Raw genomic sequence first — 16,625 nt, forward strand, 5'->3', positions numbered from 1 at the left:
GGGAGTTGCACCCTTTACCTCAACATTCCCTCAAATAACCATACCATTTCAGCTACATTTATACTTATGACTATATAACAGATGTTATTCATCTAACTTCATATTTATGAATCTTGTATTATATACTTACATTCTAAACAATCTCAAATGAAAAAATTGTTAATTGCAAAGTTGCAAAGATTAAATAAACAATCTTAAATCAATTAGTTGTTAGCTGCAAAGTTGCACAGATCACATCATGTACTTTAACTTTGATGTTGATGTTATCTCCATTCGACATTGTTTAATAGGACCCAAACCCATATCGAATATTTTTACATATAAGCCATCTTAATTAAAAAATTTTGAACTACAAAGTTTTAATTCTCATTAAAATACTACAATTTGATATAAATTTTCTTTCTTGATATGACTTTTTTTTAGTACAGACCAAATAGTGGTACGTAGCTACAAACCAATAATAATATAGGTAGGTCCTCAATATATCACTACCGGTTTTAACTACGTATCCATAGCTAGTAAATATCTACATATCACTATTGGTAGCCACGAATCAGTAGTACGTGATATAGTGCTATGCAATGATGTGTTTTTGGAATAGTGTAGCAGGTAGGACGCAAATGTTATGGACTCATTTGGATGCAGTCCTGGAGCAAAGCTATCCGCCAGGCATGCAAACAACACTTCGCAGCGAGGCCTGATGCTAGCAGCTTTGTTACCAGCGAGCAAGCAGCCAAGCAGAGATAAACTCGTGGACCGCGTGGTGTGAATCTTGCGTGCCAACATTCCCCGACAGCTCAGTTGTATAGATAATAATACATATGAATGTATGGTACCCATCTGCTTGTGGATAAACTCGTTTTAATTTTGGCTGCAATACATGAACTTGCATTGCGTATAGACGATCGACATTGGGTGGTGATCGTTGGCCCGTTGCGAGCACGCCTTGCACGACGCGTTAGCTACTTGAGATCTGGAGTTCAGACGAGCAAGAATCACGACACCATATACTGTTATTAAATGTGTAAGAATGGCCACAGAAAAAACAAAGGGGGGATGCTGTCAAGTTTTTTTAAAAAACATATATTGAAAATTATATATTACACCACAGACGTCTACGACACGTTATGTTACATGAGTACGGGTATGAGTATCCGATACAATACGTATCAGATACGTAGATACACACTTTCTCAAAAGAAAATCCACTAAAATGGTGTATCCGAGTATCTGTATCCACGTATCCAACGAGTATCGCTACGGATACGTCACCCCCTTGGAGTATATCCGTGTAACATAGGTCGACACGCACACACTCATCCCTATGAATACACGTACGCAAACCCTATATTTATGAGCACCTTTGAAGGACTGAGCCGACAGATCTCGAGATTTATGAAGTCACCATTGAAGCCTCGTTGTTAACAGGAATGGCGCCTACTACTGAGAAAATACAAGCACACATACCAAGTCGTGTACTTAAACCTGGGTGTGTAGGTTCTACCACAAGGAACCTAGCCACCTGATCTATGATCAGTTTTGTGAACACGTTTCTATTAAAACAAATCTAGAGCCACACAGATGCACCATGATGTCCACTAATAGTTTCTGACTAGATAATATGTGATGTGATGTGCGAGCGATATTTTTGTATGGTATATAGGCTCCAGTTGTCCACGTGTCAAAATTAACATTCCAATTTTTGCTGTTGTGATATTGGCTATTTACTTGGCTACTTTGATGTTGTGATATTGGCTATTTACTTGGCTACTCATGAAGTCCAAAGCATATCGAGTATTCAACCATGCCACCAGCTTGGTACACGAAGAATCTAATGGCTGAGCACATGAAAATCTTGATGATGTAGTTGATGAACCATTAAGGGATCGGAGGCTACGAAGAACATGTTGGCTGGAGCCATCAAGCCAGAGGAGGATGAAGATGAAGTTCAAGTGACTGATATGCCTTCTTCCTCAAATGTGCATCAAGATGATGATAAAGAGAGGACACCTATAGTGGATGATTCTCCCCTACCAAATGAAGACACCCATGTCTCTCAAGCTCAAGTTGATGCAAAAGCTCAAGCTGTTGATGCTCCACAAGCTCATCCCCAAGTAGTTGATAGAAGAAACTCACATTCAAGCTCACCCACAAGATCTCATCATCGAGAGTCCTTCAAGGGGTGTAATGACTTCCTCTCAAAAATATGCATTGTTTACTGAACATCACCCTTTTGTCAAGCTGGGCACTTTTATCTCGTAAACCGAACCGAACCAAACCTAACCGAACTAAAATGTCAATTTTTTATTTTTTTTGGTTTGGGCTTTGATTTCTAAATCCTAAAACTTTGGTTGTTACATTCGGTTCTATTTTTACGTCAAATCAAACCGTAAATCAAGCATTCAAACTAAAGGATTGCCTGTCCATGTATTTGTCTCTCTCCCTCCCTCCCGACTCTTCAGCCCACCTCACCACCCTATCCTGATGCCCACGAAGGCCCACTAGTCCACCTCCCTAGCAGGCCCGGCTCTAGGGGGTGGGCAGGCAGTGCGACCGCCACGGGCCCATAGAGCTAGGGGCCCAAGATCATATAGATAATTAGTATATATATATATATATATATATATATATATATATATATTTGGCATAACTACCGCATATAATCTTTAAAAGCCTGCGGTAGGCCTCTTCTAATTTTACTATTGTATGTAACTTAGAAGTATTAGAAGTATTAGAGCACAGGTAGCAAAATCAGGAGACTAGAGGACGATTTATTTTCTACCAGCGTCAAAACACTGATGCTTCCTAGTTCGGCCCTGTTTAGTTTCCAAAAATTTTATTTTTCCTTCTATCACATCGAATCTTTAGACGCATGCATAGAACATTAAATATAGATAAAAAATAACTAATTGTACGGTTTATATGTAATTTGTGAGACGAATCTTTTAAGCCTAATTAGTCCATGATTTGACAATAATTGTCAAAAACAAAACTGCTACAATAGGCAAATCCAAAAAAATCGTGAACTAAACAAGGCCTTCCTATTCTCTCCTAAATATCTTCCATCGATTGATTGAGGCATCAATGCACACGCGAACACGGATGCCGAGTCGGTAACGGCTGATGCTAGTTGCCAAGTCGCAAACTCACCAGCTCGCTGTGGCACCGCGACTGCGAGACGTTGCAACCAGCAATGATGGTGGACTCCAGACGTGCTCTCATTCAACGAGCCCTTTTCTTATTGCTTGCCCAAGGGCCCATCAAATTATAGAGACGGCCCTGCTCCCTAGCTCCCCTAGTTGGTCACCCACACACTACAACAAATCCTATCCTACCTACGTCGTCATGGCTGGGTAGCAATGGCGACGGCTTTGAGCAAAGAGCAGGGGCGATGAAGACCTAGTCATCGAGGCGAGCTTGCGCGAGAAGCCATAGCCTATGGGTGGGGAAGTCACAGTCGGCTCTAGCTACATGAGCTTCGAGTGTTGGTGGTCCGGCCTTCTCTAGCGGCGTGAGCTTCAACCGAGGCCGGCATGGCTGGCTGCATGAGCTTCAAGCAGGGGCAGCGTCATGGCGAGTGGGAGTGATGCTGACACAACTGGCATAGTGTGCTGCGTGTGAGCTCCGGGTGGCTCGGTTGTGCGGCAGGTTAGCGTGCCGTGGCATGGCCGCTTGAGCAAGCTTTGGACAACACGAGAAGAGGAAACTTTGTTGAAATCGATCACTGAACCGATGCAACTGAAACCAAAATCCTCAGTCTGTTTCTTACTCAAACTGATCGGCTACAACCTTTGTTCAAACCGAAGTTTCTCTAAACTAATAAAATCGAACCAAATTGTCGGTTCCAACTGAATGCCCAGCCTGACCTCTTTGTTTCTTGCATTTTACTTGCTAGCATGGATGAAGCTCTCAAGGATACAAATTGGGTGAATACCATGCATGAAGTTGAACAACTTCGCCTACAATGAAATATGGATACATGAAGAGCAACCAAAAGGTGCAAGAGTCGATGAAACATAGTGGGTGTTTTACAACAAGTTGATAAAAGCATTATTGCGAGGAACAAGGCAATGCTAGTTGTAATGGGGTTCTCTCAAGTTGAAGAATTGGATTTTGAAGAGACCTTTCCGCCAGCAGCAAAACTTAATGTCATTCATATCTTTCGTGCACCATAATATGAAACTATATCAAATAGATGTTGAAAATGTTTTTTAAGGCTCTATTTGTTTCAGTGATCGGGCAACGTACGACTGTGTTTAAGCAAACATGTTCGTCACTGGGTCGTCATAAATGAACTAGTATATATGTCTATCAACCTCCCGGGTTTGAAGACCCTAGATATCATAAACATGTTTTTAGGTTATCCAAGTCACTATATGGGCTCAAACCAATCTCCAATGGCATGGTATGAGCGCCTTCAAGATTTCCTAATTGAGAATGCTTCAAGATTGAGGATTAATAGAGAGCTCTTCATTTGTCAAGTATATGTTGATGACATCATATTTGGCTCAACAAATGAAAACTATTGCAAAGAGTTTGGTGAATTGATATCGAAGGAGTACGAGAGTTCAATGATAGAAGACCTTACATTTTTTTCATGGTTTTCAAGTCAAGCAAATGAGAGAAGGAACTTTCATCTCTCAAGAGAAATATACCAAAGATCTTCTCAAGAGGTTCAACATGGATGAATGTAAGACAATCAAGACACTAGTGTCATCTAAATGGACATCTCGATCTAGATGAGAGAGGTAAACTGGTTGATCAAACTCACTACCATTCTATAACTAGTAGGTTGTTGTACCTTATCGTATATAATCTCGACATCATGTTTAGTGCGCGTGCGCACTAGATCCCAAGGTAACTCTAAGAAGGCTCACTTAGTTGTTGTTAAAAGAATCTTTAGATAACTTAAGTACACTCCAAGCATTGATCTTTGGTAGCCCAAAGGAATTAGTTTCCAACTCATTAGCTATTTCCAATGCAGGTTGCAAAATTGATAGGATAAACACTTCTGGAGGGTGCCATATGCTTAGTACATCACTAGTGTCTTGGACCTTTTTTGCGATGAAAGAATAATTATATTAAATAATAGTTAGGTACATAAACACGTTACAAGCATTCTGAATTACATAAATATCTAGAAAATAGTATTCATCTAAATTATACCCATGCTATGAATAGCTCCAGATCTCAAAACTAAACTAGTGCGACGCTTTGTAGTATGGTTGACTACACAAGCAAACACTAGGCAAAAGGTCTAAGAACATATGTCCAATAACCACAATCAACATTCGTGTAGGCGGAGTTGAGAAACTTCTTCTTTTTAATGTCTTCCTTTTTTTTCTTTCAGCCAAAAATAAGGAAGACTAATGTAAAACTTATTCTTCCTAGTCCTTCTTCATATTTTTCCTAGTCTTTCATCATAGTCAGTTTTAACCATAATGAAATGGAGAAGAAACTGAAGAAAATTATTCCATAGCTACGACATCATCTTTGTCTTGATTTTGCCGTCAAAAAGAAAAATAGTGTTATACAGCAGTACCACCAAAACCATGGTATAGGTTGTTCGATCGTGTGGGTAATGAACTAATGATGGTGTGCCTGCCACCATCACCATTGTACCTCTTCATATTGCTTTATATGTGCATCTCCGCCACTGAACATAAACCCATCCTCCAGACATGACAATAGTTATTTACATTTGTATTTGTATTATCGACTTTCCTTATCATAATCATACACATGGGCTGTATATATTGCATGTAGGTATGTTTTATGCGCCATAGAGCATTTGACTAGCGAGAGACAGAAACAGGACAATTAACTCAGATCCTAAATATGTATACTCTGCAACTGTCGATTACATTACATGTCGAATGCCTATAGGCTTAAGATGATAGAACCCTCTAATATGTGCTGCACGTTAGCAAATATTGAATCCTAAATATCTACTGACATCCTCAAACCTGGATGGCGGATAGGTATTTTTCTAGCTTACATTTACTACACACATCAAAGCATCAGATAGGACAGCTTATCAGTACAGAATCCAGAAATACCTGCATTAGTGTTTTTTTGGCCTGTATATTCTGCTCTCCAGTGTAATGGCACGATTCATAGCTCCTATTATAACCAGAAGAAAAATGCAGCATATGTGCACTTGAAAAGCTGTTACATACTTCAGCATAATCTGCTTGAAGTTTGGGCGAACCCCATGTCGCCATAGTATTCTGCTACCATTGCCAAGTTCTTAATTAGGTCCTCAAGAAACTACCAACTCATCACAGGAAGTCCACTATGACTTCTTCCAAGAGGTCGCCATGTAACATCATAGCTATCTGCTTCCCCACCATATTGATGTCGTTGCCTACTTCCAGCCATTTTGTATCAAGAACCATCTCATCAGGTTGCCCTGTGACACAATCTTCCCGCTGCCTAACAATTGTCTGCCAAACCTTCTCAACAGGACCTTCAGGACCCCAAAGAGCCACACAGTGTCTATTAGGCCGCACCCATGGGTGCACATCAACACATGGTGCAAGGACCTCAGAAAGGATTGAATTCACGAGGTCAAACAGAAGCCTCCTCTCAGGCTTTGCCCATGTGGCGATTTTGTTGTACTTCCTCTCAAGTCTATCAAAGACATGAGGGCCAACAGGGCAACCAGGCAAGTACCATGACTTGCAGATGAGCTGCCAGTCAGCAACTATGATACCAGAGCATATAAGTATGTCAAGAAGATATGAGAAGTCCCAGTTTTCCTCGACCTGAAATGCTTCCAAAGATTGGTAAAAAGAATGGTCTTCATCATCACTTGACATGGCAACTTCAGATTCATTGTGATATTGATGGCCATCTCTTTGTTTCTCTACATCTAAGGAAAAGAGAGAAGCTTCCGTTAAGAAAACCATGAAGCTGAAAACCTATGAAAGATCTGTTTTAGGACTTTTGTCACGCACTATGTATTCTCCAGTTTTGGCACATTCTAAATTTGTTTTGAATGTTTTATTTTACCGTCAGTTACAGATTAGGATTTAGAAAACACTATCTAAATATTCTTGTTACCTATAATGATTGGGTAAGGTGCAAAAAATTATAACCTTTGATTCAGAAATTATTTAACCTTATTAAAAGTACATATGACTGCAGTGCAGGTTTTACTGGGAAAGGTTAAGTACATATGACTTACTAGCCATCCCTTGCAAGTCATCATAGTCCAAACATCCTGGAAAACAAATATCGTCATCAATTGGAGGCTCAAGGATGGACACTGGGCTCGGTTGCTCAACCTCTTTTGAGCCTTTACAAGATTTTGTACTGTCAGTATGATCCGAAACAGATATTAATTCATCCTCGTGACAACGGAAAGGCAGTATTGTCACCTAAAACACATTGGGAAACAATTGGATGAGTAATTGAGTATACAGCGGATACTTCGAAATTTAACATGAGACAAATAATGAACTAATAAGACCCAAAATAGGTTATCTTTTATGTTTAAGGTTCCAAACATATCTCTATCTACTACTAAAAAGACCGAACTGGACCCGTCCACTACACGTGGTGAAGCCGAGCGCGTCACTCTGCCTCTCGCTGTTCTCTTTTGCGCCGACATGTGGGCCTCGCCCATCCTAAAGCTACCGGAACTCTCGCCGAGCCCGGCCCCATCAGAGGACCCACCCTACCCCCGCCACCCCCACGCCCCTCTACTGTTGACGCCGCCAAACCGCCACACTGCTGCCCTCCGCAACCCTGCATCCCGCAGCCGCTACTTCACGCCGCCGCCACCATCAAACGCCAGGTGCTGAGGTCTTCGTCAGTCCCTTCGCTAGGCCTTCATAGGGCCTTTCGCTGGCTGCCGGATCTCTCCATCTGAGGATGAAACCGACCTCTCCTCTCCTCTCCATGATTGCAGTTGCAGGCACAAACCAACCGTTTGGGTACGGGTTCATCTGGGAGCACCGCGCCATCGGTGTTGGCAGCAAGCTCCGCATCTGGATCCATTGCTCGGGTGGATTCAGCAAGGGCCAGTGGTGCCGAAGGAGACATGGCAGCAAGCTGATCAGGCCTGGGAGACGAGGCATCAAGAGGTTGGTTGGGGACTTGAATAAATGCATTTCCCTATTCATGTTGCTTTGTCTGATTAATAGGATTGCACATGAATACCTTTTGAGTTCCTTGGTGTTGCTTTGGCTGGAACGCATATGGACAGAATCTCTGACCAAATTCCAGTGCCTTAGGGTGCTGCGTTTGGCTTGTAACTGCTGAGGGATTGAACTGATTTTTTAGGCCAGAGCCTTGCCAATGGTTGAAGAGGTACAGCTGTTGTTTAGCCCTCAGAAGATGCTCTCTTTAAATGGTGGTTTCGATTTTTGGATCCAGATTCTCTCCTTGCAGATATGTTGAGTGAGGCTAGCATCAGCAGTTTACTGAGGGCTAAGGCCAGTCTCAATGGCGAGTTTTATGACACAGTTACCAAGACTATGACGTAGCACATGAGCTTTTGTGTTAGTAAGGCCTTGTTTAGTTCCGAAAACTTTTCGGTTTTCGGAACTGTATCACTTTCGTTTTTATTTGACAAATATTATCCAATCATTGAGTAACTAGGCTTAAAAGATTCATCTCGTGATTTACAGGTAAACTATGCAATTAGTTTTTATTTTCATATATATTTAATGCTCCATGCATGTGCCGCAAGATTCGATGTGACGGGGAATCTTGAAAAGATTTTGGTTTTTGGGATGAACTAAACAAGGCCTAACTGTGACAACAGGTTTCATCTAGATGAAACTCTCTCTCTTCATAATTAACCTGCCAACTCAGCAAATTTGTTGATGTGTCACAACCTTAAATGAGAATGAAACTCATTTGAAACCCCATTGAGACGGACCTAAGTAAAATCTGTAAATGCAGATCAAGACCTCACTTCACACACATGCAGTTTCTGAAATTTCAGTATAAAGTTTTACTTAACCTGTCATATTCTGTCAGCTAAGACCAAAAAAAACTGTAAAAGGGCCCTGATGCATGATCTAGGAGGCAGCAATTCACCCGAGGCATGCAGAGCCACCCCTCCCTCCTGAGTTCAGTTGGTGGATGGAAAAGGAATCATGGTAACCCTCCCTCTAATGCGAGTTTCAGCTGGTATATGGGAAGGAATCAAGGTAATTGACATTAATGCATGTCTCGTCAGTCTTTGAGACCCTGTTTTTGTTCGCTAATACATATAAGTTATAATCATAAATACTTTGCGATCTGCTATCCCAGAATAAAGTCAAGATTGTGCTGATTACTAACTAGAATGGAAATCTAAGTATATTCTTGTGAGGGATATTAACATATTCCACCATTTCAGGCTTTCAGCAACAGCACTTGTTCTTACAGAGATTATTGGTATGATGATTTTGAATACGGGTGAGTTCAAAAGGGCAAGCGCTATTATGGGCCATTGGTTGCAGGATTACATGATGATGAAGCCGTGCATTGAATATTGTAGAAACTCGTATTATCTTTGTATATGGTTTGCAAAAACTTATTCGTTTACACGTGCAGTAATTCTATTTTTTGTACATGCTTAATTATGCTCTGAATTCAACCAAGGGTATTATCTTTCGTGTCTTTATTACGAATGAATTGATTTGTTTGATGTTAAAAAGATTAAACTTTGAGGAAGGGGATTATTGAACAAATGCATGCATTGCACCAAAATGACTACTGAAAATTTGACTAAAGTGTTTTTGATCAAGTTAATTGATAATAGCATCATCAAAGTGCATATATGATTGCCCCATGGCAACGCTTGACTACTGAAAATTTGAATAAAGTGTTTTTGATCAAGTTAATTCATAATAGCATCATCAAAGTGCATATATGATTATTGTCCCGTGGCAATGCACAGGTATTCATCTAGTTAATAGATAAGAATTGCATGTCCTCAAAAAATAAACATTACCAACTACTCTCCAACATAAAAAACAAAAACAAAAAGGCATCACATCAGCTTCAGAATTAACAAAAGAGCAAAGCATGAAAACTTACTTGAACATGAAGCATATCTACAGATTGAAAATGCAAGATTTGTATGTAAGTTCATAGTAGATGATTTCAACTTCTAATGGTAACTATAATTAAGATACAAGTATCCTCAGGTACACTCCCTCCCTTTTTGGTTCTCTAAATTGATGGATGCAAAGACACATACCCGTTGTTTCCTAGAAACCTGCAAGTTGAACCCAGAAGCTACGGATTCTGGTGGTTGTAGCACTAAGTCTTCATCTGTTGTGAACAATACTTTCTCATTTAAGCAATCAGGACTTGAAAAGTTATCTGCTGTCAGGTTTTGGAAACAGCAAGCATTGCTCAAGTGAGCTGAGTGAGCTTCACTGCCACTGCCAATTTGCTTCAGCAGTCTTGGTTTATCCCGGAAATAATCAAACTGACACTTCCCGTTGTTGTAAATATTGGATATATTTGAATTTTTTTTACCCTGAGAGGAGCCTTCCGAGCAAGAATTCCTGTCCATTGAGCTTCGGATAGACTGCAGAGGTGCATGCTTTGGTAAAACTATAAAGCATCCATCCTTGCTATGACCATTATCACGGTCAATCATATTACGCCGAATTGGAGCACGTGAGTTTGAATTTAGCTTGAGTCTTTCAGAATCAGATAGAGCAAACATTTGTGCAAGAGTTTTTGAACCAACAGCAGATTCCGCATGCCGGCGTATTTTCAACAGCGTGCTGTTTGATGATGACCTATTAGTTTGATTAAAGTTATCATTACCACAAAAATACCTCTGTGATGATCCAGGACAACTCGCATCAGTATTGCCAAACTGATGAACTGATGCTTCCTGTCCAATTTGCAGTCGATCAATGGGGTCACTAGTCAAGAATCTTTCTTTTCTAATTCGAGGCACATTATTATCTTCAGTACTTAATATATGTTGCCAATCTCTTCCATTCTCCATTACAGGAAACTCAGATTGCTTATGTTTCATGCCTCTCCTGCAGTTCTTATTGAGAGGAGATAGGTATGGAATGGAAAAAACGTTTTCTGGATCATGCCCTTTGTCCAAGCATGGTGGTTCCAGAAGAACAATGTTGTTAAAATCTTTGTTTTTTCCTCTTGATAAAAGGCTGAAATTGCTGAGTGAAGAATTGGCTAAACCCACAGGGTAAGTCCTGCAGTCACTTGATGTATTTTTCTCGTACTGATAATTTGCAGAATAGTTCATGTCACGAGGGCGCTTCTCAAATAAAGGATTATTTATTTCCACTGAGTTCAAGCGACCCAAGCCATCTGTGCTATCCACATGACAATCATGTGTATCATCTCTGTAGAGTGTTTTTGATGGCATAAGCTTTTTTAATCTTAGTGCACTTTGTTTCAAGCTTGGCAAGCCTTTTGGGAAATGATGGGACCTCTCTTTTGTGACAGCCTCTGGTGGCTCCTCTGACACTTCAAAAACATCCTTAAATTCTTGATGCCGACTATTGACCACATTAGGTGGCAACACATCAATTCCCATCAGTTTTGCAATCACACTTGGTGATGAACGCCTTTGCTCTAGTTCATGCAATACATCCTTTCCAACAAGTATTTTTGTTTGACAGCTGCTAGTTCTTCGTGGCCTGCACTCCTTGTATCTGTTGCCAAGCTACATAAATTCGACAAAATTATTGGCAAGCATAGATTTTTCAGAGCTTCAGTTTTGACAAAATACCGATAGTGAAACTAATGCGATTGTAATTAACAACGTCAAGCAACTCACTGAAATTTGTTCCATCTTGAAGTATCAGTATAGTGAGGATCAAAGGTGAGTAACTATTGCTACATCAGCTGGATGAAGGGCTTGGCGCCTGCATATACTAATGAAAAAAAACTGTGATGTCTTGAAAATATATAAAGAATGCACGCAAGATGGAGTGGGAGACTTTAACACAGAAGACTTAATATATGTGATTTTTGCTACAACATGACCTAATTATAAAGGTTGGTTATTAAACTGCGATTAAAACTCAGACACTAGTCCTGCTGCTATTATTTGGTTCGTGATTCAGAAAAGATCCATGGAACAATCTCATAGCTTGTTACAGTGGTCAGACCCCAAAAAGAACACGGCAGGTCACAAGCAGCACAATTGTGCCACTAATGGTAAGCAGCACGAGCAAATCCACAGCCACCTAATTCAAATTTGCCTGTCGTGGCGGAGCATTGTTAATTTGATGCATAAGGGCAAAGATAGGCTTCGATATTTTCAGAGAAAAAAATCTTTATCCCCCAAGTGCTTCACCTGAAAAACAAAATATCCCAAACCCACATACCACCGAAACAAATCAATACATCCTCTTCGTCTCCCTGACCATTTGACTTCATATCTAGGTCGATGACTTGAGAATGATGGCAAGGTCATGCTCAAGAACTCCACCACGACAGCACCTCACTCGAGCAAAACGCTTTACTGAATGGATGTCTAGAAAGGAAACCAAGCATTATGAGCAATAGTCAATAGACGCCAGTAGATCTTAAGACAGGGGCAATTTGACCAATCTAATCTAATACCCGCACTGGAAGAAATTAAACTGATGCCAAGTTGACAACAACATTAAGTCCACGAAGCACTCCATAGGGGCATCACCGCAGTGACAGATCCAGGATTTCAATGTTGGTATTCTCAAGGCAAAGAAAGTACTTAGTTGAAAGATACGGAGAGTTTACAATAGCACAAATAAAAGGTACATATAGTTCAGACTAGAGATGTTTCATAACAAAGGGAAATTACAAAGGGGAAATGGGGATTTGACATCGTTACCTCCCTCGGCGCCGGCTGTAGATCCGCCACTGGGGCTTGAGCAGACGGCTGGCGGCGGGCTCCTGTGCTGCTCCTCGGCCCCCTTGGCCCTGGCACTGCCCCTGAGGCCGCCCTTGCCGAGCGGCGAGCGCCCGTTGCGTCTGCGCGGCTGCGCCGTTCCCGCTAGACGGCCGAGCACCGGGGTGGAGGGGGAGGGCGACGACCGACGGCCAACCCAGCACGAGGCACGAGCAATGCCGGATCCGGTGGGAGCGCAGCCGTGCTAGGGTAGGCGGCCACCGTCGGTACCTCGGCGGGGCGGCGGGCTGTGCGGCGCGGCTTCTTCGTCTCTGCGACTGGCGGACTGGAGAGGCTTGCAGTCAGGGTGGTTGCAGCCGCGCGTCAGGGAGAGGATAGCCAATGCTCAACGTCTGGGAGATGGGCCAGCTGAGATGAAGATTAACGCTTAACCATACTCTCTCCTCAAAACTCTACATAAATATTCTCGCGGTTCCAAATTATAACACGATTTGACATCTCTAGATTTATAACATTTGCTATGTATCTAGATATATATCTAAGTGTATAACAAAAGATATTAATCTAGAAAAGTCAAAACGTCTTATAATTTAGTATATAGGAAATAGATTATTATTATTTATATGTATAATGTGCACTGTTTGACAAAATCATTGGTATAACTCCAAATAGGACACCCACTGTAGATCCGTTCATGCATCATTGTATATGAAAGTACAGAGAAATATCATATTTCGAAACAGTTCTTGAGTAGCTTCAAAAGTTGTTTTAGGTGTGAGACTACCAAATGAGCTATGACAACTAGCTCCTTGGGTGAACCTCCTAGAAACGTGCCGAGAGAGACAAGAGAGATGGAGGAGTAAAAAAATAGTTTTCATCAGTTCCTTCTCCCTTTTTCATGCCAAATGGAAACTGATGCCCTTGGTTCTCGCATTATGGCTCCTCCTCCTTCCTTACGCGCACAAGCAGTGGCTGAGAAGAAGCCCGAGTGATGAGAGGCGAGGCAGGGGACGCGGGTGGCGTGGAGAGAGGAGCAAGGCAGTGCAGTTGTTGTTGTTGTTGGAGGAGGAGGACGGAGAAGTTGCCAGCGAAGAGGAAGTGTGGCTAAAGCCATGGATGAAGGAGGAGGGTCGACGAGACAAGGGAGGGAGGAAAAAATAAAATAATAAAATAGGAAATAAAAAAGTGGAAAATAAGGGTATTATAGACATTTCACTTTTATTGTTCTTGTATATTAGAAGTTGTTTTTAGCAAACACATCCATTTTTTTGCAAATGTTCCAAAGCTAATAAAAAACTACTCCATTATGTACCAAATGGGCCAAAAAAGGACATCGGCCCTAAAAAAGGAAGACAAAATTGGTGATTGTATCTTTTTTGGTTGCTTTTCACGAAATATGTTTCCCGACATATGTCGTGCCTTAAGAATGCCACCATTTGGAACATGATTAAGCTCAAGAACCACACTCTCTGAGCACACATCAAACTAAAGCATACGCAAGACCGCAAAGAAGAGCCCTCACCTCACCCCAACCCACACTAATCTCAACTACTCCAGAGCACATTGTGAGCAGCAGGACTCGGTCGATCCCGGAGGGGACAAAGCTCCTAGCTTTGGCAAAGCTCTCCCACAAGAGGAGGAGAAACCACAGGGAGAAAGTGCCAACCACCCAACAATTTTGTTGCCGTTCCATGAAATAGCAAGAATGGTAGCCTATTCATCGAAGTAGCACAATATGGCTAAGATCATCTCGAGCAGCGCGACACATGTGCCAGAAGAGTGTGTGGGTGATGACGAAGCTTTAGGGCTGTTCGACTGCTATAAAAAATAGTGCTGGAGCCATTTGTTGCAGCTGCTATAGTTTTTGTAATGTAAGAGCAACTCCAAGTGTTTGGCATAAGCACTTGGCAAATTTGAATTTTTGCCAAAACCACAAAAAACGTTCTCCAACAAGTAGGCAAAAGGACTTGGCAAATTTGTGGAGTTGGCAAAATCTATCCTTCCTGGCGCATATTTGCGCGCTTGTCCGTGCTTGGCATCGGGTGTTTGCCGCGCGCGCGAACCGGGCCCACGCGTACTTTGCCGCGCGCGCGAAGAGCCAAAGCGTCGGGCTTGGGCGTATAAAATACGTCGTGTATCTGCGCTGAGCCAGAGCACGCGCGTCCGAGCCTGGAGTTCGTCCACCAGGGGCAGGAGCCGGATCGGCCGCCAAGAGCACGCGCGGGGAGAGGCTTCGATCGGCTGCTGCTGTAGGTAAAGGGCCTTGATCACCTCCTCTTCTTCTTGTTGTTTAATTGATTTGGAGAGCCCTTTGTGCTGCCATCGTTTTATTCAATTCCACAGTATCGATCAATCTATCTGTACATCCCTACTGTTCTTCCATAGATTATTTGGATCTGCACAGACATAGATCGAGGCTATCACAAAATCAATTTAGATCGATTTGTTATGTACTGTTTTTGTTATTCAATTTGTACAATGAGGTTTTAGGGTTTGCATCTGTACAGTATAGCGTTCTTCATTTGATCATGCTATTTTATTTTTTGTATAGCCATTGCAATGGAAGGCGGGGAATTTTTGACTGACATCCTTTGCAACAGAGTTCACAATGAAGTTGATGGTGATCTTGCTGGTCTCGACGATTTCGAGATTCCGATGACCCAAGAAACACAGTATCAAGATGTGGAAGAGGTCTAGACAAGTCGCAGCTCAAATAAATCCAAGAGGACCAAGAACTTTTTTTAAGGAAGATGAAGTTATATGCGATGGCTGGCTGGAAGTTAGCAAGGATCCAATTCACGGTGCCAATCAAACGCGTGCATCATTTTGGAAGAGAGTTCATGCTTATTTTCTGAAGAACAAGAAGACTGATGCTGTGAGGACACAAAGTTTCATTATGCACAGGTGCCTTACAATTCAGCTGCAAGTGAACAAGTATTGTTCATATGTAGAGGCTATTGAACGTAGGAATCAGAGTGGTATGACTATCGAAAACAAGGTAATTTATATTTGTTGTTCATACAATTTTGGTTCATTCTAAATTGTACATTGATGCCATTTTTTTCAGATTGCTGAAGCCTCCAAGATGTACACCGCACTAGACAAAGATAAGAAGTCATTCACGCTCATCCATTGTTATGACATACTTAAGAAGGAGGATAAGTGGGCAGCAAGGAGGGTGGAGCTTGCCAAGCTGGAGAAAGAACAAAAGAAAAAAGAGAAAAATAGCAAGAAGCGCACCAAAACGTCGAGCCCAAGAGATGAGGAATCACCCATCAATGAAGTAGCAATAGATGTAGATGATGAGCCGGCTGAACCAAGAAAGAAAACAGAAGGGATCAAGAAGTCAAAGCAAAATCTTAGGCGAGGGGAGGCTGCTGTACTTTACTTGGAGGCTATAGAAAAGATGTGGGCAAAGAAGGAGTTTATGGACAAAGAAAAAGAGAAGGCGAGAGAGGAGAGATTCAAGCAAACAATTGAGGTAGACAAGGCTGCAGTAGAGGTAGACAAGGAGAGAGCCGCAACTGAAGCCAAACTCGCAGAAGCGAAGTTGATGAAAGAAGAAAAAGAAATCATGCAAGTGGACAAGAGCAAGCTCCACTCGATGCAGCTGCAATACTGTGAGATGATGCAAAAGAAGATCATCGCTCGTCGCATGAATAACTGAGGAAAATTGAAAATTAGTTTATTTTACAAATGAAATATTTCAATGTATCTTAGTTTATTTCAGTCTAAGCTATCTTAGTTTATTTGAGTTTATGTCTATGTACTGGTACCTTCAGTTTGTGTTCAT

General features: G+C 41.6%; 1 protein-coding gene across 2 annotated transcripts; it reads right to left on the reverse strand.

The window, feature by feature from the left end:
• On the reverse strand, positions 5,821–13,231 carry LOC8058174. 2 transcript variants are annotated; one of them, XM_021446217.1, is made up of 5 exons: positions 12,815–13,231; positions 11,774–11,870; positions 10,202–11,659; positions 7,190–7,382; positions 5,821–6,874 (listed from the first exon to the last, which is right to left on the reverse strand). In XM_021446217.1, exons 2-5 carry the CDS (start codon positions 11,786–11,788, stop codon positions 6,282–6,284), a joined length of 2,259 nt encoding a protein of 752 aa, XP_021301892.1. In that variant the 5' UTR covers positions 11,789–11,870; positions 12,815–13,231; the 3' UTR covers positions 5,821–6,281. The 2 variants fall into 2 exon arrangements, with proteins under 2 accessions (XP_021301892.1, XP_021301893.1); XM_021446218.1 differs by having other exon boundaries at positions 6,057–6,874; positions 11,774–11,861.

This window comes from Sorghum bicolor, chromosome 8 (genome assembly GCF_000003195.3).
Source record: "Sorghum bicolor cultivar BTx623 chromosome 8, Sorghum_bicolor_NCBIv3, whole genome shotgun sequence".
Lineage (NCBI taxonomy): Eukaryota > Viridiplantae > Streptophyta > Magnoliopsida > Poales > Poaceae > Sorghum > Sorghum bicolor.